The sequence below is a fragment of the Odocoileus virginianus genome, chromosome 33 (genome assembly GCF_023699985.2).
Source record: "Odocoileus virginianus isolate 20LAN1187 ecotype Illinois chromosome 33, Ovbor_1.2, whole genome shotgun sequence".
NCBI lineage: Eukaryota > Metazoa > Chordata > Mammalia > Artiodactyla > Cervidae > Odocoileus > Odocoileus virginianus.
Window position 1 is genome coordinate 35,194,378 of NC_069706.1, and position 23,188 is coordinate 35,217,565.

Sequence of the window (23,188 nt, forward strand, 5' to 3'; positions counted from 1 at the left end):
TAATAAGTGTATCCAATGGAAGTTTCCAGAATACTCACCCCCAGATTTTCCCATACTTTTTAAAACATTCTTCATCAAACTCACAAATACCCTGCAAGGAAAAACAAAATTACGTGATTAATATACTGTATTGAACTCTACCTCTAATTCATAAAACTATCATTTTTCACTGGTAGTTAGAGGGAAGTTCTTATTCAAAAATGTGTTAAGGGAAAGCAGAGAAAATAGAGGAGATATTTGAATCTGACAATTTAAAATCACTCTTGAATTTTCTTTGAATATTATAGATACTAAACACTCCTGTCAGTGAATACTAATTACTCCTTGTCTTCCTGAAGGCTTTTCCTTGTGCATGTGTTGTCCAAAATCTTTTAATCTCTAATCCCCCATGGACATGTGAGAAAGCTGAAGCTGAGGGAAGTAAGAGTTTCCTACACACCCTTTCATTTCCTAGTTAAGCAGCCTTTTCATTTATGTCATGACAATTCTAGCAGAATAAGGAAGTTAAAGCACCAGAGATGTCTTTTAATTTCACAGATTTAAATAAGTCTAAGGAGTGTGTGCTGAATGAGAAAGTAAGTGAGTGAGTGAGTGAATGAATGACAAAGTGGACTTGCGTTCTAGTTTTCCAGCTCAACACAGAAAAAATGGGAAGATGCCACAGCTACACAAAGGACAATGTGGTTTAAATGCCTGGCCTGAATTTTTACTTCTATAACTTAAAAAAAAAATCCTTTTGCTAAGTTTTTACTGAGATATTCAAACTGTGGTGTTGGAGAGGATTCTTGAGTGTCCCTTGGACTGCAAGGAGGTCAAACCAGTCAATCCTAAAGGAAATCAACCCTGAATATTCATTGGAAGGACTGATGCTGAAGTTGAAGCTCCAATACTTTGGCCACCTGATGCAACAAGCTGACTCATTGGAAAAGACCCTGATACTGGAGAAGTGGGAGACAGAGGATGAGATGCTTGGATGGTATCACCGACTCAATACATTAGTTTGAGCAAGCTCCAGGAGATGGTGAAGGACAGGGAACTCTGGTGTGCTGCAGTCCATGGGGTCACAAAGAGTCAGACACGACTGAGCAACTGAACAACAAACAACAAAGCAAATGAAGATCTCAGAAACGTGGGTTTTTTAGGTGCATCTACTAAGGAGTTCATTTGGGAAAGGTCGATAGGAAATTACTGCTTCTTCAGATGGAAAAATGTTCAGGAAGTTATTAGGCAGTAATGAGATAATGACAATCTCAGTTGGGAGAATTGGGATCTAAGAAACAATCCTCATGTCTGCCGGAAAGGAAATCTGAGTCAGAGAGAAGCCGGCACACAGGGCTCTGCCCATGGACATCTGGACATAGCTCACGACCTTCAGTTGAGGGACCCGGCCCTGGAGGAATCATCAGAGCATGATGAATATTAAGGTTCAGCCAGAATTCACAGTCCATTTGCCATCTGGTACATTCCCCCCAGTTAAATTAAACATTAAATTAAATTTTTAACAATTTTGTCAAATCATATCTTTTCTAGTGAATTTGCATATGTGATTCTGCCTTATTTTTAAAAACTCCACAACTTGTTTGGCCATTGTTTGGTCATCTGAAGCATATAGACAACCACCAACTTGCCTCAGTTACACTCATTCCCTGCTCAAACTCACCCATGAGGTACCTGCTTTGAAGAGACAGAAGAAAAACAGAAAGCTTTTGTTCCATCTCTCAAATCCCAAAAGATGTCATGTGTAGCAAGAGGTAGAGCATAAAATGGAAAAAGAAAAACTGCAGGCATTAGCAGTTCTTGAGAGAATCCAAGTATATGCAAATTACCTGGTAGGTTAAAAACTAAAGTGTCCAACCAATTCAGGAGGAAAGGGACAAAAGGTACCCAGAGCTTATGCTACCAACAAGGCACATCTGACACTAGTGTATGCAGCATAATGAGCCACGACCAGGCATCCCTTCATGCTTTTCTCCTGACAATTAGTAGGACTTTGCCTTGCTGGGAATCTGCACCTGGCAGAAAGAAGATCCTCTTCACAAAGCTTACAAGATGGAACTTCAAGTCTTGTGCTGACTCAGTCAGAGAGTTCAGCTGTCTGAGGAGGCAAACCTGAGGCTCCTGACAGCTGACAATAGAGGCCTTGGGTAAAGAGGGCATGTGTGGATGGGGTCTATGATGCCATTTCTGGGAAGTAAGAAAACTCTCATCTGCCTCCTAAGGAGGAGAATTTTTACTATGGAACTCAGCTGGGATTTGCAAACATAAGAAGCAAAAAAGGGACATCAAGCAACACTCACCTTTCGGTAGGACAGAACGTTTCCAAAATAAGGTAGAGGCTTTGGCCCAGGAACTCCCAACTTCTTAAAAAACCCGTAGGAATAAGTTCCATATCTATGAATTGAGAGAGAAAATCCAGGTCAGGGATTGTGGAATAAGTGCTGGAGCTGGCCAGTCACTAACTCGAAACGGGAACAATAAGCCTAGAGAGGTAATATGTAGGTGATAAATAATAACAGCAATTCCAAAAGCAATAATTACTTTCACTCATCATCTCCTTTCCCTCCTCCATAGTGAGACCACAAATAGCAGCTGAAGTCTTGATGGTCCCAATTCTAGAGTGGATGCTTGATAAATATTTACAATTTGAGAGCTCCTGGGAGGTTTAGGTTATAATTCCTCCAAAAAAATTCATTCATATGTATTTAGTAAGTTGACTCTTCCATGATTCAGAGATTCTCATTCTAAGTACACAAGGGGAAATTTTTTTTTCTGTCTCAAACATGAGATTTTGGATAACTGCATCCACCCAATGACAACGTTACTAGAGCATAACATGGCATTGTTCTTATACTTATTCTTTTCCTTCCCTTTATGCTGCTGTTGTTGTTTAGTCACTCAGTCATGTCTGACTCTTTGTGACCCCATGGACTGCAGCAGGCCAGACTTCCCTGTCCTTTACCATCTCCTGGAATTTGCTCAAATTCATGTCCATTGAGTCAGTGATGCCATCCAACCATCTCATCCTCTGTCACCCCCTTCTCCTCCTGCCCTCAATCTTTCCCATCATCAGGGTCTTTTCCAAGGAGTCAGTTCCTTGCATTGGAGCTCCCGCCATGACCTGACCTCATTTTAAGATCTGATTCTTCTTAACTCCGTCTTCACAAGCAGGCATTAAAACAAACATAGCTTTTTATTTTAATTAAAATAATATTAGTTTATTAAGCATAACTTGCTTTATTATTTAACGGCAATTCAATTCAGTTCAGCCACTCAGTTCTGTCTGACTCTTTGCCACCCCATGGACTGCAGCACACCAGGCCTCCTTGTCCATCACCAACTCCAGGAGTTTACTCAAACTCATGTGCCTTGAGTTAGTAATGCCATCCAACCATCTCATCCTCTGTCATCCCCTTCTCTCGCCTTCAATCTTTCCCAGTATCAGGGTCATTTCCAATGAGTCGGTTCTTTGCATCAGGTGGCCAAAGTATTGGAGTTTCAGCTTCAGCATCAGTCCTTCCAATGAATATTCAGGACTGATTTCCTTTAGGATTATTTGGTTGGATCTCTGTGAAGTCCAAGGGACTCTCAAGAGTCTTCTCCAACAACACAGTTCAAAAGCACCAATTCAGCAATAAATGCTAGAGAGGGTATGGAGAAAAGGGAACCCTCTTACATTGTTGGTGGGAATGCAAACTAGTATAGCCACTATGGAGAACAGTGTGGAGATTCCTTAAAAAACTGGAAATAGGACTGCCATATGACCCATCAATCCCACTGCTGGGCATACACACCAAGGAAACCAGAACTGAAAGAGACATGTGTACCCCAATGTTCATTGCAGCACTGTTTATAATAGCCAGGACATGGAAGCAACATAGATGTCCATTAGCAGACGAATGGATAAGAAAGCTGTGGTACATATACACAATGGAGTATTACTCAGCCATTAAAAAGAATATATTTGAATCAGTTCTAATGAGGTGGATGAAACTGGAGCCTATTATACAGAGTGAAGTAAGCCAGAAAGAAAAACACCAATACAGTATACTAATGCATATATATGGAATTTAGAAAGATGGTAATGATAACCCTGTATGCGAGACAGCAAAAGAGACACAGATGTATAGAACAGTCTTTTGGACTCTGTGGGAGAGGTGAGGGTGGGATGATTTGGGAGAATGGCACTGAAACATGTATATTATCATATGTGAAACAAATCGCCAGTCCAGGTTCGATGCATGATACAGGGTGCTCGGGGCTGGTGCACTGGGATGACCCAGAGGGATGAGATGGGGAGGGAGTTGGGAGGGGGTTCAGGATGGGGAACACATGTACACCCGTGGCTGATTCATGTCAATGTATGGCAAAAACCACTACAATATTATAAAGTAATTAGCCTCCAATTAAAATAAATAAATTTGTATTAAAAAAAACAAAAGAATCAATCTTCGGTGCTCAGCTTTCTTTATAGTCCAACTCTCACACCCATACATTATACTGGAAAAACCATAGCTTTGACTAGATGGACCTTTGTTGGTAAAGTAATGTCTCTGCTTTTTAATATGCTGTCTAGGTTGGTCATAGCTTTTCTTCCAAGGAGCAAGTGTCTTTTAATTTCGAGGCTACAGTCACCGTCTGCAGTGATTTTGGAGCCCAAAGAAATAAAGTCTCTCACTGTTTCCATTGTTTCCCCATCTATTTGCCATGAAATGATAGGACGAGATGCCATGAAATGATAGGACGAGATGCCATGAAATGATAGGACGAGATGCCATGATCTTTGTATTCTGAATGGTGAGTTTTAAGCCAGCTTTTTCACTCTCCTCTTTCACTTTCATCAAGAGCCTCTTTAGTTCTTCTTTGCTTTCTGCCATAAAGGTGGTGTCATAAGGGTGGCAATATGTCTTTACAAATTAATTATCTAAACAATTAAAATGAGCCAGTTAGCATAATTGCCCCAAACATGGGAAATGTAAACTTAATGGTTACTATAGTGACACAATGACTTGAATTACATCAGTGGTTGTGTAAATGCTTAACATCTGGAGCTAAAAATGGAGCTATATTTTTCCTACCTACCTGAGTCAATTATATGATACCTATGAGTATATCTGGGCTTCCCAGGCATCTCAGTTGCAAAGAATCTGCCTACCAATGAAGAAGACATGGGAGATACTGGTTTTATCCCTGGGATAGGAAGGTCCCTGGAGGAGGAAATGGCAACCCACTCCAGTACTCTTGTCTGGAGAATCCCATGGACAGAGGAGCCTGGTGGGCTACAGTCCATAGGGTTGCCAACAGTCAGACATGACTAAAGCAACTTAGCAAGGATGCACAAGCCAAGTGTGAACCAACTGAATTAAGAGCATTTTTTAAAATTTAAAACTTTTCCACCTGTTAACAAAATATATCCTTTATACTCATTTTCACTCCATTCTTATCATCTTTCCTATCAGTAAGTGATCAGCTTAATATGCTCAGTGTCTATTTTCTGTATGTGTTCTTAGAAAACATACAACCATGCCTCATGTGCAGATGCTTTTATTTACTCTCTACCATTTTTTTTTACTGTGCTGAACAGTATGCAGGACATGCATTATCTTTGTTCCCAGACCAAGGGATCTAACTTGGGCTCTTGGCAGTGAGAGTGAAAAGTTCTAACCTTTGTACCACCAGGGAATTCTCTCTTTAATATTTTTTATTTTGAGATATTAGTACATTCATAAGAATTTATAAGAAATAGTACAGAAAGATCTTGTTTACTCTTAACCTAGTTCCACCCAATGGAGACATCTTTAAAAACTATACAGTAACCCAACACACACACACAACCAGATATAGTTTTGCAGTCTATGATTTGTTACCCATGGTCTATATGGTTAACATATTGGTGTAAAAATATTAAGTGGAAGATTCCAGAAATAATTTATAAGTGTTAAATTGCGTATTGTTCTGAGAAGCATGATGAAATTTTGCTCCATCTGACAAAATGTGAACCATCCCTTTCTTCAGTTCATCATGACTGTTAGTCATTTAGTAGCTGACTTAATCATCAGATCAACTGTCATGGTATCACAGTGCTTATGTTCAACTCTTATGTTGTAACAGTTGAATTCTTGAAGTGCAGTGTTCTTATCTGTAGAATGAAAGCTGTGCTCAAGTCTTCCATTGCCGTCATAGAAATTGAGCACCTTTCGGCTACACCCATGTCTGTGTCGTCAGGCAAGTTGGTTGATTTGGACTACAAAGAAGGATGATTGACCCTTATGTTCCCTGAAACTGTAGAAATGACCCAATGACTAAAGGATCCATTTCCAGACCATTCCCCAGCTCATGGCATCTGGTCCTCCAACGAGTGTTACTCCCCTGCTAAGCACAGTGCCCCAGGTACACTCATTTTCCTGAAGATGCTCAATCAACAAAGCAGCTAGATTACTGCCTCTGACTTCAACTATCTTAAAAACCAATCGAGGCTGATGCTCCCTATAGCAGGCCTGCCTGTAGGTTATCCTTCATGTATTATGTGTGCAAGCCCACGACTCAGGGTTCTAGGTCTTTACAAGTCTGCCCACTCTAGTGTTCCTGAGAGATGACAGAGCACGGGAAAAGAGAGGCTGAGGGAAGAGGCTGCCATCAATGGTTTAAACGTGAACTTGCTAGGCCTCCACGGCTAACTCTGTAGAGGCAAATTAGTAACGTATGGCTGAAAAGCAGGCTGTGTATAAATGGTTCAAAATGCCCTACAGGCACTTTCACCAGTCTTCAGTAACCTTCCGTGGAGGCAAAAGACACTTTGTATGACCAAAAATGAGTGGCCATAGCATGTTCCAGAATATTGGATTAAGCTCCTGTCTCTCCTTCTTTGGAAGCTAGCCTTTAAGGTAGCACAGGCTCAAATTTCTGTATAAATCCAGAAATCTTACAATATGTGATAAGAGAAACCAAAAAATATTTCACGGAAGGACCTATGTTGGAAGAGCCCATGGATGTACCTTGGGCAAGCCGTGTTGGTGATATCTGTCTTGCTCCCAGAGCAAGTGGTGGAGGTGTGGGCACCAACTGTCACAACCAAGAGGTGGCCTGGGCAATTCCCAGCCCAGTTTCTTCCTCTGTCTTCACAACCAAGGCAAAATTGGTTTCTGCTTCTGAACCTTTAGTGTGCTACATGAACTCAAAAGTGATGCCAAGCCATTGAGTGAACACGTTGGCAACACTGGTCCCGCAGAAAGATCTGGTGTAGTGTCTAAACTCACATGGTTCCACCAAGGCAGCAGGTGGACTGAGTGAATGCTTTGGTTTCTTTCTAGCTCCCCACTTTTTGGTACACTGATGCTTCTTTGGGTAAAAAGGAAGAGGCTAAAGATAAAGCCAATCATTTTCATCGTTTTTACACTGTATCAGCATAATGAGAGCATTGCCTGCAGTGACTGATTCTTAGCTGCATGAGTACCTTCTCAGGCTACAGGGATGTTTGCCTGGTTTGGGGACACTAGCTAGTACCAGCTCCACTGTTAGATGGACCACACACAGTGTGATTTAGCTTGTATCTTGTCCCCAGGCTTCAAGCAGATGAGATGCCAACCTTACAGACCTTGTGTGGGACCAGGTCTGAGAACCTCTGAGAGCTCTGCTCTGAGGAATGAAGAATATTCTCCCCTCCATCCCAATCTCTTTCTGGATGCCTCTCACATCGTCACTGGCTCCCAGGCATGTATACTCATCTGCCCTGAAGACTAAAATATCTTGCTGGACATGTATATTTAAAAAGATATATCACAGGAATATATTTATACACTAGATTTATATTCCAGGCATTACCCTAGAGGGCGAGTTTATTTACATACCTTTCTAGGTACTGGACAACAATCCTCTTTAATCCTTCAAGGGAAAAAACACACGCTGGAAATACTCACATCAATTTTTTAAGTGAAGTGAAAATTGCTCAGTCGTGTCCAAATCTTTGGGATCCCCAACTAGATAGTCCATGGAATTCTCCAGGCCAGAGTACTGGACTGTACAGCTGTTCCCTTCTCCAGGGATCTTCCCAACCCAGGGACTGAACCCCAGTCTCCTGCATTGCAGGTGGCTTTTTTACCAGCTGAGCCACAAGGCAAGCCCAAGAATACTGGAGTGGGCAGCCTATCCCTTCTCTAGCAGATCTTCACAACCCAGGAAGAAAACCTGGGTCTCCTGCATTGCAGGTGGATTCTTTACCAACTGAGCTATCAGGGAAGCCCCAATTTTGGCAGAGTTTAATTTCATTCTATTTCATACTAGATTAAACTATATAGAATGAAATTAAACTCTACCAGTTAATTTATAATGTCAGACAGAAAATATGTTGCTGCAATACTTTGAATTCCTAATATTTCATTCAAAGAATTAAAATGAGGTTAATGTTATTCATGTGCATGTCATCATGATTTCCTATACTAAAGGAAAGTGAAATTGACATAGGGCCCGTATGTGATTTGGAGGGGTATTTCTAACCACTTGTTGAAAATAACTCCTCTCCCAACCTAATCTATGATACCAGGTAGCCCACCACTTAAAGGAATTCTTCTGCTAGATGGTTTTGATTCATCCTCCTGTGCCATACTTAGAGAGGAAAAACTACTTAAAATCCAAATTGGGCTCTGGGGCTTGTGACAGATTTTTATCACAGGGGAAATTAATTTGTACACTGATGCTAACCCTTCCAGAGATTAAAAGAAAAGATGAAAGAAATGAATATAATCTCAAAATTTCTGCCAAGTCTCCCTAGATCTTAAGATTTCTCAGTTGGGGCTCCATAGTTCTGCAGAGTACAGGGTGGGGGAATCGAGTCTTAGGAAGTGACGCCCTGAGGAGGGGCACAAAAAGGGGGAAGGGCTGAGCATGACAAGAAGGGTGATTGGTCTTCAGGTCCCCCAACGAAGTCTGGGTGCACCCAGTGTTTTGTGTAAATGACACCTGGAAGGAGGGTCCGGAGCAGGAACTCTTGAGTAACAAAGGGGGCAATCCTTCTAATGTCTCTTGCAGCAGATACAGAATCCAGAAGTCAGAGAGAATGAAACAAAAACCCAGGTTACTTCTTGCCTCCAGGATTCCCAGCCTGGAATTCCCCAGTGGGAAGCAGTGAGGACTATGCTGCACGTGGGCCAGTTGTTTTTAATTTGCCTTTGATGAACTCTAGTTGACTAGTCTAGGTCCATGCAGACTGGTCGTCAATCAGAGGGTCATCCACAGGAGCAAATAATGTCACAAACCCTCCTAACTATGCTAACAGCAACTCAGGAGTAAAGTTAACTCCTTCAACAGATGTGGGTAAGATCAATAATAACCCACTTTGTGCTCATGGCACCTGATGCTTCAGCAACTTCCCCTCCATTTACCTTGAACTTTAAAAAACTAAGGGAGGCAGTGGTCCTAAGATGGCAGAGGAATAGGATGGGAAGACCACTTTCTTCCCCCACAAATTCATCAAAAGAACATTGAATGCCGAGCAAATTCCACAGAACAACTTCTGATTGCTGGCAGAGGACATCAGGCACCCAGAAAGGCAGCACATTGTCTTCGAAAGGAGGTAAGACAAAATAGAAAAGATAAAAAGAGAGACAAAAGAGGTAGGGACGGACACCCGTCCCGGGAAGGGAGTCTTAAAAAAAGAGAGAAGTTTCCAAACAACAGGAAACACTCTCTCCGGCAGTTCTGTGGCGAGCCTTGGAATCTCAGAGGGCAAAATAACAGGGAGGGAAAATAAATAAATAATTAAACCCCACAGATTGTGCGCCTAACAGCAACTCCCAGCAGAGACGCTCGCATTCCCCACTAGCGAGCAGGGGAGGGGCAGGGAGGAGCCGGCTGCGTTGCTTAGGGTAAGGACCGAGGCTGAATGCCCTGAGGGCAATCTGAGGGAACTAGCTTGAGATAGCAACCCAGACTGTGGGATAGGTATCCTGCAATCACGCGAAAAGCCCTAACCTAAGACACCGCCAGGCACGCTCACAGAACAAAGGACTGAGCAGAGCTAGCCGGCTGCGGACCGGCCCATCCCCGACCAGAGACAGGCGGGCGAGGGCAGCCAGAGTCGGAAGAGGGCAATCACGTCCCCAGGGCAATCACGTCCTCAGAGAGGCATCCTATACCAAACTGCAAGCAAACTTCTTTGCTAACCAAGACTTCTTGGGACTCTGGATGATCGACATCCGCCGGGAGGGTCGCAGCCAGAATCCAGCTCCCCAGAATAGACACACGGCACACCGAGAAGGCGCGCTCCTTGCACACCCAGAAAACCGAGCTGCTGGGACAGGGCAGGGGATCAGCCGCAGCCTCCAACTGGGGGCGAATACGCGCGCCAAGCACCTGGTCACCTGAGCTGCTCGGACCTGGGACGGGCGCAAAACGCAGGCCCAACCAAGTCTGCGCCTTTGTGGAGTACCCGAGAACCTGAACCTGAGCGGCTTAGACCTCGGAAGTGCATGTAAACCAGGGCCTGCATCAGACGGTTCCGGCAGAGCAACCTAGAGTCTGAGCAGTGTGGACGGGGAAAGCACACACGCCCGCGGTCGCAAACCCAGTGTGGCTGAATCACTGTGAGCACACGCTAATGATATTTGTTCGCAGTGTTCCTCCCTCCCCAAAGCACGACTGAACAGCGCGCCTAAAAAAAGAAAAAAAGAAAAAAAAGAAAAAGAAAAAAGCGAACACCACTGTGCCCCTTGTGGCAGGGCAGAAATTAGACACTGAAGTGATCAGCAAACAGAAGCTAAAATAAACAGAGGGAAACGCTTTGGAAGTGACAGGTGCAATAGATTAAAACCCTGGAGTTAGCACCGACTACATAGGAAGGGGCCTACAGACCTTGAGAAGTACAAGCCGACCAAGGAACTCTCTGAAAACGAACTCACCCCACACTGTCTGCAACAGCTCCAGAGAAAGTCTCAGATATATTTTTAGTACTATCATTTTTTAAATTAAAAAAAAAAAACTTGTTTTTTACTTTTTATTTTGTTTTTTTTTTTTATTTTTAAGTCCCCATTACTCCTTTAATTTTCATTTTTATAACCTACTATTACCTTGCAAAAAAAAGACCCTATTTTTAAAACAAACTTCATATATACATATTTTATAATTTCTGTGACTTTGGTTTTTTTTTTTTCTGTTGTTGTTTATTTGTTGGTTTGATTTTTTTTTTCTTTTTTTTCTAATATTGTATTTTTGGGACTTTAACCTCTACTGAAGATTTTTAATCTTTGCTTTTTGGTATTTGTTATCAACTTTGTGCCTTTAAGAACCCAATCTTCAGTACCCATTTTTACTGGCCTGATTGCTCTCTCCCTCTTTTGACTCTCCTTTTTCTCCACCAGATCGCCTCTGTCTCCCCCCGCCCCTTTTCTTCTCTACCCAACTTGTTGAATCTCTGTGTTTTCCTGGCTGTGGAGAACACTTAGGGAACTGATTACTAGCTGGATCTGTCTCTTTCCTTTTGATTCCCTCTTTTATCCTCCTGACCACCTCTGTCTCCTTCCTCCCTCTTCTCCTCTGTGTAAGTCTGTGAATATCTCTGAGGGGTCCAGACTGTGGAGAGCACATGGGGAAGTGATTACTGGCTAGCTTGTTGTCTCCCCTTTTGATTCCCCCTCTGCTCCTCCTGGTCACCTAACTCCCTCCTCCCTCTTCTCTTCTCCATGTAACTCTGTGTACCTCTCCAGGTGTCCCTCACTGTGGAGAAACTTCATCATTAACCTAGATGTTTTATCATCGGTGGTGTACAGATGGAGAAGTCTTGAGGCTACTGTAAGAATAAGACTGAAAACCAGAGGCAGGAGGCTTAAGTCCAAATCCTGAGAATACCAGAGAACTCCTAAATCCAGGGAACATTAAATGATAGGAGCTCATCAAACGCCTCCATACCTACACTGAAACCTAGCACCACCCAAGGGCCAACAAGCTCCAGAGCAAGACATACCACACAAATTCTCCAGCAACACAGGAACATAACCCTGAGCCTCAATATACAGGCTGACCAAAGCCACACCAAACCCACTGACATCTCAAAACTTATTACTGGACACTTCATTGCACTCCAGAGAGAAGAAATCCAGCTCCACCCACCAGAACACCAACACAAGCTTCCCTAACCAGAAAACCTTGACAAGCCACCTGTCCAACCCCACCCACAGCAAGGAACCTCCACAACAAAGAGGAACCACAAACTGCAAGAATACAGAAAGGCCACCTCAAACACAGCAATATAACAAGATGAAAAGGCAGAGAAATACCCAGCAGGTAAAGGAACAGGATAAATGCCCACCAAACCAAACAAAAGAGGAAGAGATAGGGAATCTACCTGATAAAGAATTCCAAATAATGATAGTGAAAATGATCCAAAATCTTGAAAGCAAATTGGAGTTACAGATAAATAGCCTGGAGACAAAGATCAAGAAGATGGAAGAAAGGTTTAACAAAGACCTTGAAGAAATAAAAAAGAGTCAATATATAATGAATAATGCAATAAATGAGATCAAAAACACTCTGCAGGGAACCAACAGCAGAATAAAGGAGGCAGAAGATAAGATAAGTGAGGTAGAAGATAGCATGGTAGAAATAAATGAAGCAGAGAGGAAAAAAGAAAGAAGAATTAAAAGAAATGAGGACAACCTCAGAGACCTCTGGGACAATGTTAAACACCCCAACATTCGAATCATAGGAGTCCCAGAAGAAGAAGACAAAAAGAAAGGCCATGAGAAAATACTTGAGGAGATAATAGTTGAAAACTTCCCTAAAATGGGGAAGGGAATAATCACCCAAGTCCAAGAAACCCAGAGAGTCCCAAACAGGATAAATCCAAGGCAAAACACCCCAAGACACATAGTAATCAAATTAACAAAGATCAAACACAAAGAACAAATATTAAAAGCAGCAAGGGAAAAACAACAAATAGCACACAAGGGGATTCCCATAAGGATAACAGCTGATCTTTCAATAGAAACTTCAGGCCAGAAGGGAATGGCAGGACATACTTAAAGTGAGGAAAGAAAATAACTAAAGCCAGATTACTGTACCCAGCAAGGATCTCATTCAAATAAGAAGAAGAAATAAAAAGCTTTACAGACAAGCAAAAGCCGAGAGAATTCAGCACCACCAAACCAGCTCTCCAAGAAATGCTAAAGGATCTTCTCTAGACAGGAAACACAGAAAGGGTGTATAAACTCAAACCCAAAACAACAAAGTAAATGGCAAGAGGGTCATACTTATCAATAATTATCTTAAATGTAAATGGGTTGAATGCCCCAACCAAAAGACAAAGACTGGCTGAATGGATGCAAAAACAAGACCCCTATATATGTTGTCTACAAGAGACCCACCTCAAAACAAGGGACACATACAGACTGAAAGTGAAGGGCTGGAAAAAGATATTCCATGCAAATACAGACCAAAAGCAGGAGTAGCAATACTCATATCAAATAAAATAGACTTTGAAACAAAGGCTGTGAAAAGAGATAAAGATGGACACTACATAATGATCAAAGGATCAATCCAAGAAGATATAACAATCATAAACATATATGCACCCAACACATAGGAGCACAATATGTAAGACAAATGCTAACAAGTATGAAATGGGAAATTAACAATAACACAATAATAGTGGGAGACTTTAATACTCCACTCACACCTATGGATAGAAAAACTAAACAGAAAATTAACAAGGAAACACAACCTTTAAATGATAAAATAGACTTGTTAGACCTAATTGATATCTATAGGACATTTCACCCCAAAACAATGAATTTCACCTTTTTCTCAAGCGCACATGGAACCTTCTCCAGGATAGATCACTCCCTGGGCCATAAATCTAGCCTTGGTAAATTCAAAAAAATTGAAATCATTCCAAACATCTTTTCTGATCACAATGCAGTAAGATTAGATGTCAATTACAGGAGAAAAATTATTAAAAATTCCAATGTACAGAGGCTGAACAACACGCTGCTGAACAACCAACAAGTCACAGAAGAAATCAAAAAAGAAATCAAAATATACATGGGAATGAATGAAAATGAAAACACAACAACCCCAAACCTATGGGACACTGTAAAAACAGTGCTAAGGGGAAGGTTCATAGCAATACAGGCATACCTCAGAAACAAGAAAAAAGCCAAATAAATAACCTAACTCTACACCTAAAGCAACTTGAAAAGGAAGAAATTATGAACCCCAGGGTTAGTAGAAAGGAAGAAATCTTAAAAATTAGGGCAGAAATAAATGCAAAAGAAGCAAAAGAGATCATAGCAAAAATTAGGAAAACCAAAAGCTGGTTCTTTGAGAAGGTAAATAAAATTGACAAACCATTAGCCAAATTCATCAAGAAACAAAGGGAGAAAAATCAAATCAACAAAATTAAAAATGAAAGCGGAGAGTTCACAACAGACAACACAGAAATACAAAGGATCATAAGAGACTATTATCAGCATCTATATGCAAATAAAATGGACAACTTGGAAGAAATGGACAAATTCTTAGAAAAGTACAACTTTCCAAAATTGAACCAGGAAGAAATAGAAAATCTCAACAGACCCATCACAAGCAAGGAAATTGAAACTGTAATCAGAAATCTTTCAATAAACAAAAGCCCAGGACCAGACAGTGTCACAGCTGAATTCCACCAAAAATTTAGAGAAGAACTAACACCTATCCCATTCAAATGCTTCCAGAAAATTGCAGAGGAAGGTAAACTTCCAAACTCATTCTATGAGGCCACCATCATCTTAATACCAAACCTGACAAAGATGCCACAAAAAAGAAAACTATAGGCCAATATCACTGATGAACCTAGATGCAAAAATCCTTAACAAAATTCTAGCAAACAGAATCCAACGACATATTAAAAAGATCATACATCATGACCAAGTGGGCTTTATCCCAGGGATGCAAGGATTCTTCAATATCCACAAATTAATCAATGTAATACACCACATTATCTAATTGAAAAATAAAAACCATATGATTATCTCAATAGATGCAGAGAAAGCCTTTGACAAAATTCAACATCCATTTATGATTAAAACAACCCTCCAGAAAGCAGGAATAAAAGGACCATACCTCAACATAATAAAAGCTATATATGACAAACCCTCAGCAAACATTATCCTCAATGGTGAAAAACTGAAAGCATTTCCCCTAAAATCAGGAACAAGACAAGGGTGCCCACTCTCACCACTACTATTCAACATAGTTTTGGAAGTGTTTGCCACAGCAATCAGAGCAGAAAAAGAAATAAAAGGAATCCAGATAGGAAAAGAAGAAGTAAAACTCTCACTGTTTGCAGATGACATGATCCTCTACATAGAAAACCCTAGAGACTCTACCAGAAAATTACTAGAGCTAATCAATGAATATAGTAAAGTTGCAGGATATAAAATTAACACACAGAAACCCCTTGCATTCCTATACACTAACAATGAGAAAACAGAAAGAGAAATTAAGGAAACAATTCCATTCACCATTGCAATGAAAAGAATAAAACACTTAGGAATATATCTACCTAAAGAAACTAAAGACCTATATATAGAAAACTATAAAACACTGATGAAAGAAATCAAAGAGGACACAAATAGATGGACAAATATACTGTGCTCATGGATTGGAAGAATCAATATAGTGACAATGAGTATACTACCCAAAGCAATCTATATTCAATACAATCCCTATCAAGCTACCAATGGTATTTTTCAGAGAACTAAAACAAATAATTTCACAATTTGTATGGAAATACAAAAAACCTCGAATAGCCAAAACAATCTTGAGAAAGAAGAATGGAACTGGAGGAATCAACCTGCCCGACTTCAGGCTCTACTACAAAGCCACAGTCATCAAGACAGTGTGGTACTGGCACAAAGACAGAAATATAGATCAATGGAACAAAATAGAAAGCCCAGAGATAAATCCACGCACCTATGGACACCTTATCTTCGACAAAGGAGGCAAGGATATACAATGGAAAGAAGAAAACCTCTTTAACAAGTGGTGCTGGGAAAACTGGTCAACCACTTGTAAAAGAATGAAACTAGAACACTTTCTAACACCATACACAAAACTAAACTCAAAATGGATTAAAGATCTAAATGTAAGACCAGAAACTATAAAACTCCTAGAGGAGAACATAGGCAAAACACTCTCCGACATAAACCACAGCAGGATCCTCTATGACCCACATCCCAGAATATTGGAAATAAAAGCAAAAATAAACAAATGGGACCTAATTAAAATTAAAACCTTCTGCACAACAAAGTGAACTATAAGCAAAGTGAAAAGACAGCCTTCAGAATGGGAGAAAATAGTAGCAAACGAAGCAATGGACAAAGAATTAATCTCAAAAATATACAAGCAACTCCTGCAGCTCAATTCCAGAAAAATAAATGACCCAATCAAAAAATGGGTCAAAGAACTAAACAGACATTTCTCCAAAGAAGACATACAGATGGCTAACAAACACATGAAAAGATGCTCAACATCACTCATTATCAGAGAAATGCAAATCAAAACCACAATGAGGTACCATTACACGCCAGTCAGGATGGCTGCTATCCAAAAGTCTACAAGCAATAAATGCTGGAGAGGGTGTGGAGGAAAGGGAACCCTCTTACACTGTTGGAGGGAATGCAAACTAGTGTAGTCACTATGGAGAACAGTGTGAAGATTCCTTTAAAAACTGGAAATAGAACTGCCATATGACCCAGCAATCCCATTGCTGGGCATACACACAGAGGAAACCAGAATTGAAAGAAACACGTGTACCCCAATGTTCATCGTGGCACTGTTTATAATAGCCAGGATATGGAAGCAACATAGATGTCCATCCGCAGACGAATGGATAAGGAAGCTGTGGTACATATACACAATGGAATATTACTAAGCCATTAAAAAGAATTCATTTGAATCAGTTCTAATGAGGTGGATGAAACTGGAGCCCATTATACAGAGTGAAGTAAGCCAGAAATAAAAAGACCAATACAGTATACTAACACATATATATGGAATTTAGAAAGATGGTAACGATAACCCTATATGCAAAACAGAAAAAGAGACACAGATGTACAGAACAGACTTTTGGACTCTGTGGGAGAAGGCGAGGGTGGGATGTTTCAAGAGAACAGCATCGAAACATGTATATTATCTATGGTGAAACAGATCACCAGCCCAGGTTGGATGAATGAGACAAGTGCTCAGGCCTGGTGCACTGGGAAGACCCAGAGGGATCGGGTGGAGAGGGAGGTGGGAGGGGGGATCGGGATGGGGAATACATGTAACTCCATGGCTGATTCATGTCAATGTATGACAAGACCCACTTCAATATTGTAAAGTAACTAGCCTCCAACTAATAAAAATAAATGAAAAAAAAAGAAAGATATACATATATGTGAAAATAAAAAAAGAAAAAGAAAAAACAATTAAATAAAATATGTAACTATTCCTGTGCTATTGTATAGCACATGAAACTATACTCAATATTTTATAATAACCTATAAGGGAAAAGAATCTGAAAAAGAATATATCAATATGTATATAAAACTGAATTACTGTGCTAGACACCTGAAACTAACACCACTGCAAATCAACAATACTTCAATTAAAAAAACAAACAAAGGGAACCCCCTTTTCTGCTTAGCACCCTAAAACCCAGGTTTACAGAGGAGATGAGCCTAACAGTTACTCACAGATAGAGGAGCACCAGGCTGGTAGCCAGGAGAACCCAGGTTTCCACAGAAAAGCTTGGGATCAGCTCCATGGAAACTTTCTTGGCGATTCCCTCCTCTGAGTTTCCTCTCAGCTGTGTGTGCTGCCCTCTGCCTGCCTCTGAGCTCGGAGCTTCTGTTCACATTAGGCGGAGGTTCAGTCCAGTTGGGAGATTTATGTGCCGAGAAAGGAGGTGGAGCTGGAGCTGCAACCAATAGAAGGGCCACCTGGGCTCCACCTGCAGGAGCCCTGCCTGCCTTGGTAGTTGGCCGAGCATCACATGCACTTCAGTTTGACCTCCCTTGAGTTCATATTCTGTAGGAAATCAATAAACAACTCAATCAATGTTATCAGTAAGCCCAAAGGTTACAGAAACTCAGACAAAGCCACTGGATTTAATTCTCCTCTAAACCTCCCTGTCTCTGTGTCTGCCTGTAGTCCAAAATATTTGAAACCCTTCAAACAAGATGGTGGTGGTTTAGTTGCTAAGTTGTGTCCAACTCTTTTGGGACCCTGTGGACTGCAGTCCACCAGGCTCCTCTGTCCATGGGAATTCCCAGGCAAGAATATTGGAGGTGGGTGCCACCTCCTCCTCCATGGGGTCAAACAAGATAGCTGTGCTGATTGTTACTCATATGACCTTTTTCCTGCCTGGAAATGCCCCTGTGTCCCTTTTAGGCTCTTAATTATCCTTCAAAATGAAGCTCAGGCAGAACATCTGTGTTAGACTCTTCCCTAACCAACCTCCTTGAGCATATATAACCATTTCCTCCTCTGGGGATTTCTGTCCCCTGAAAACAATTCTGTCTCCTGCACCATGTTTGGTTTCCATATCTAGTCCCTTCAGTGGATGGAGACTTGGGCACATACTGGGTACTAGCCAGGGTCACGTCCCAGGTACCTAGCAGAGTGCTTCCTGCAGAGTGGGCATTCAGAAATGTAGATGGAATTGAGTTGGTAGAAGTAAGGACACCAAGCACCTATGTGCCCTCTCCCTGTGACTCTTTGGTGACCATGCCATCTTTCTGAATTGTTAATACACCTAGAGGGCCTGGCTGGGCCTTGGTCACTGTCTCTGTACTTTCAGGAGGGTCCATCAGGATCCTGTTGACAAGAGGGCCCCAGAAGGAGAGGCAGGACATGGAGGAGAGGGTGATGGCTGCACCAATGGTATCAATTCAGCTGATTCTGGACCCACCTCAAAAGTATCCTGCAAGTCAGATTCTAGATCAAAGAATTGTCCCCTCTCTCTGGAAAGGCCACAATCCAAGATCAAAGGGTGTAAAGGGAGTGAGAGCAAAAAGCAGTCCAATGGCCAAGAGGACCCCAACATCATTAGCCACAATGATGTGGCACATACAGAAACAGAACTCCAAAAAGATCACATGAGGGCACGTTGTCTCTGGGTAATATGGAGGGTGGAGGGTCAGAGCACATGGCTCCCCACTTGTGGACAGGTAGGGCATTTGGGGGCTTCCAAAGTTTTGCTAGTGGTAAAGAACCCACTTGCCAATGCAGGAGACCTAAGAGACACAGATTTGATCCCTGGGATGGGAAGATCCCCTGGAGGAGGAAATGGCAACCAACTCCAGTATTCTTCCCTGGAGAGTGGCTGAGGAGCCTGGAGGGCTACAGTCCACAGGGTTACAAAGAGTTGGACACAACTGAAAAACCTAGCATGCAGAGTACAGGGGAGTTTTATTGGATAACAATGAGCTGATACAGAGGAGGCCTAGAGTAGCAGTTGGTATCACCTGCCGGAGGCCTCCCCCTGCTGCACTTAAGTCGCTTCAGTCATATCTGACTCTCTGACCCATGGGCTGTAGCCCGCCAGGCTCCTCTGTCCATGGGATTCTCCAGGCAAGGATACTGGAGTGGGTTGCCATGTCCTTCTCCAGGGGATCTTCCCAACCCAGGCATCAAACCAGCATCTCTTATGTCTCCTGCATTGACAAGCTGGTTCTTTACCGCTAGGGCCACCCGAGAAGCCCAGGCATCCACGTAACCTTGCTGAAGTCCTGATGGGAGCAGTATGAGGGCTGAGCATCGAGAAATTACAGTGGCTCGTTATCAGCACTCTGAACCAAGTCCTGCGTCTGCTTGGTAACCCTTTATCCTCTCACTTTCACTCCTTCTGCAGAGAGTGATACTCATCTCTTGTTAACTTTTTCCCCTCACTCTGGCCTGAGAGTCCCCGGGGCTGTCCTCTAGTGGGCCGAGTGGGTGGAAGTTTTATTAGTAAAGTGCAGTAAGTCTCAACTATGCCTCCTGCCCTATTTTACTTCCTTGGGAGCTTGTCATGGAACATGAAATTTCTATCATCATAGTTTTTCATCTGGCTTCAGGCTTCCTCCAGGAGGCCCCTGTTAAAATCCACAGCTTCCACTGAGAATTATAATGCTTGAACACATCTATTTATCTGTCCATTGCTTCAATTCAAATGGGTGACCATCAGGTGCTGGTACTATGCCATAGGCTAGAAGCTCTACAGTCCTGTCCCTTAGGGGCAGCCTCTCAGTGGAGGAAGTGAGACATACAACCAAGCTCACTGTGGGGCATACCTCTGCAATCCTTGGGGAAATGGAGCCCTAGAGAGGGGCAGCAAAGGAGAGAAATGGATGCAAGCTCGAGCACCAACAAAGGACAGACCTGGGAAGCTGGAAGATGATCCTCAGGGAAACTCAGAAAGTCCGAGGGATTTTGATGCATCTCTGCCCCTTTCGGTGCCTTCCCTGGGTACCTTTGGGGCTTCCCTGGCGGCTCAACTGTAAACAATCTGCCTGCAACGCAGGAGACCCAGGTTCGAACCCTGGGTCAGGAAGATCCCCTGGAGAAAGGAATGGCTACCCACGCCAGTATTCCTGCCTGGAGAATCCCATGGACAGAGGAGCCTGATGGACTATTGTCCATGGTGTTGCAAAGAGTGGGACATGATTGAGTGACTAAGCACACACACTGCTGCTGCTGCTGCTGCTAAGTCGCTTCAGTCACGTCCAGCTCTGTGCAATCCCATTCAGGGCAGCCCACCAGGCTCCCCCGTCCCTGGGATTCTCGAGGCAAGAACACTGGAGTGGGTTGCCATTGCCTTCTCCAAGCACACACACTACGTAGCTTTAAAGAGAGTCATGCTACAATCCCCCATTTACAGATATATAAAGTGAGGCTCAGTGACTGCAAGTAGCTTCCCAACAGCGATTGGTCAAAACATGTCATAACTAAGATGAAGAAAGACAGCAAGTCTTCTGCTCTGAAATGCAAATACTCAACGTTTGCTGTTTCATGATGAGAGTCACTGTGTGAAATAGTGAAACCCAAGGTTGAAGCAGCACATTGGTTACAATTCTGGCTTCTATCCCCATATCCACCCCTGCCCAGGGGCTCCCCCATGGGTCTGAAGAGCCCAGGACTTCATGTCACCTCAGCAGGAACAAGGACAGGTGCTTGTCACGAGGACCCAACTGTCTACATTCCCCACTGAAAAGAACACAAAATACATCCCCCATGAAGAGATTACAGTGTCATCTGATAACTACTGAAGACTTGATTCACTCAGCTAAACCCACAGCCTTCTTATTCTTCTTGGAAACAATCCTTGTGGAACCTACGTACTTTCACTTTCCTACAAAACATATGCCAAAATGATGGTTTTCTCACTAAGTGTTACACACCATCACCTTCCCAATTCACCTCAGGGCCTGGTCCAGCTGGTTGGAATTTGTCTAGTGGCAATAGTCTAGTCAAGTCCTGAGAAAAATGTGTAGCCAGAGCCACATCCTAGCAAAGGCAAATGGCCTTGCTCTGCAAGGGAAATAACAGAAGGCATGATCTTAGTTCCCTTCATTCCACAGCAGACACACCTGACTTGAAAAGTCTCACATATGAAGAGCATGAAGGAAGACGTGTGCCTGAAGAGCACCCCGCACCTCACGTCTCTCCTCTGGTCATTTGTGTACTGACGGCCTCGGTCAAAGCTCTATTCCAAGTGTTTCATGTGCAGATGTGAGTAAGATCCAGACATTACTCAGGTTTAAGGTAGAAATAGACAATTATAGTACTGCCAAGGTAAACTAATTATACATGTTTTAGAAACGCACTGTCCTCATCAACGATACATGGCTTATCTTTTCAGACCTTAGCAGTCAGCCAGAGATGGAAATCAAAGAACACTCATGGAATTGGGCATTAGGCTCAGATATCAGGAGAGGTGAGCAGGGTATCAGGGACTCAGTGATGCAAGAGGCCCCGTCAGTCTGCTATTCCTGTCCTTTTAGAGGTGACTCCTCTTCTGGGATGCCTGTCCTGACTTCCACTGGCTGAGATTATTGCTCAGAGTATGGGGAGGCCCTGATGCTCTGGAATGATGTGTGTGTTAGATTCCAATTTCACAGATCATAGGTCTGTAACCAGAGCTCTGCCCCAACACAGACAAGGTGAGGGCCCCTAGCAAGCCGGTCAGTAGTGGCTGGGTGAGGTAGTGGGATGTTCTTTCTGACCCACAGACATCCCACCATGAAGAAACACACACATGTGCCCTTAAACAGAAGCACTTCCATGGACTTCACAGCAAAGAGAAGAGAAAGACCTCATCATGGCTGTTCACTTTCTACTCCATTCCTGAGTTTCTCTTACTTGATAAATGAATCAGTAACATCTCTACCACACTGTACACCTTAGAAAGTTCTCTCACATCTCTCAATTGATTACTCTGAAAACTATGCGAGATAAGCAGTGCTGGGGTTATTTGATTCCCACTTTACAGATGTAAAAACAGAAGCTCAGGGTAGGGAAGAATCTTGCCCAAGCACTAAACAATTAATGTAGGGTGTGGAGCTAGATCTCATAATTCTATATTGTGCCAGTGACATGCTTGCCTGGATTCCGAGAGGCCTCTGGAAATAACTTGTCAGGTTGTGTCAACCTCTTATGGGATAAATATCTCCATCATGCTTCTGCTCTTGTTATAAATGCTAGAGCTGTTTGTGGCCACAAAAGAGAGAACAGATGACTAAATTTTATGTATTCATGACTCATAGTGTCAGCAGATAAGGGATGTTGTAAATAGTCCTGACATGTCACAATCAGAATCATCTGGGTTTCCAAGAAAGCAGGAAGTAAAAGATCAATGAAACCAAGGAGTGAAAGAGGAATCAGAGGAGGCAGGCAAGTTTCAGAAGACCACGAGGAAGGGAATTAATGACACAGGTGGTATAAAATGAAAGAAAAGATCAGCATCACAGGTTAGCTGCAAAAGAGGAGCAAAGTGTTGGCCGTCTCTCCTAATCAGCACAGTAACCTCCTAAGGAGTTTTATGTGACCCTAGACTGGCCTCACCCAGGAAATTCCCTACTCTGCCACCAGACAGAGCCTGGTAAAACATGAGTCATGCATCATTCCTCTATTACTCAAATCTCTCCAACCACTTCCATCATCCACAGAATTAAACCCAAATGCCATGGGGCAGCTATTCAAG

At 42.5% G+C, this 23,188-nt stretch overlaps 1 protein-coding gene across 1 annotated transcript in view; it reads right to left on the bottom strand.

The window, feature by feature from the left end:
- LOC110126139 (cytochrome P450 3A24) overlaps nucleotides 1-17,907 on the bottom strand; it is a 56,879-nt gene extending 38,972 nt beyond the window's left edge. Inside the window, exons 1-3 of the mRNA XM_070460350.1 lie at nucleotides 17,700-17,907; nucleotides 2,298-2,391; nucleotides 39-91 (exon numbers count right to left, since the gene is read on the bottom strand). Coding sequence (XP_070316451.1) covers nucleotides 39-91; nucleotides 2,298-2,391; nucleotides 17,700-17,770 — 218 coding nt within the window. The 5' untranslated portion in view covers nucleotides 17,771-17,907. The remainder of the gene's footprint in view (nucleotides 1-38; nucleotides 92-2,297; nucleotides 2,392-17,699) is intronic.
- Nucleotides 17,908-23,188: the final 5,281 nt, after the last annotated feature.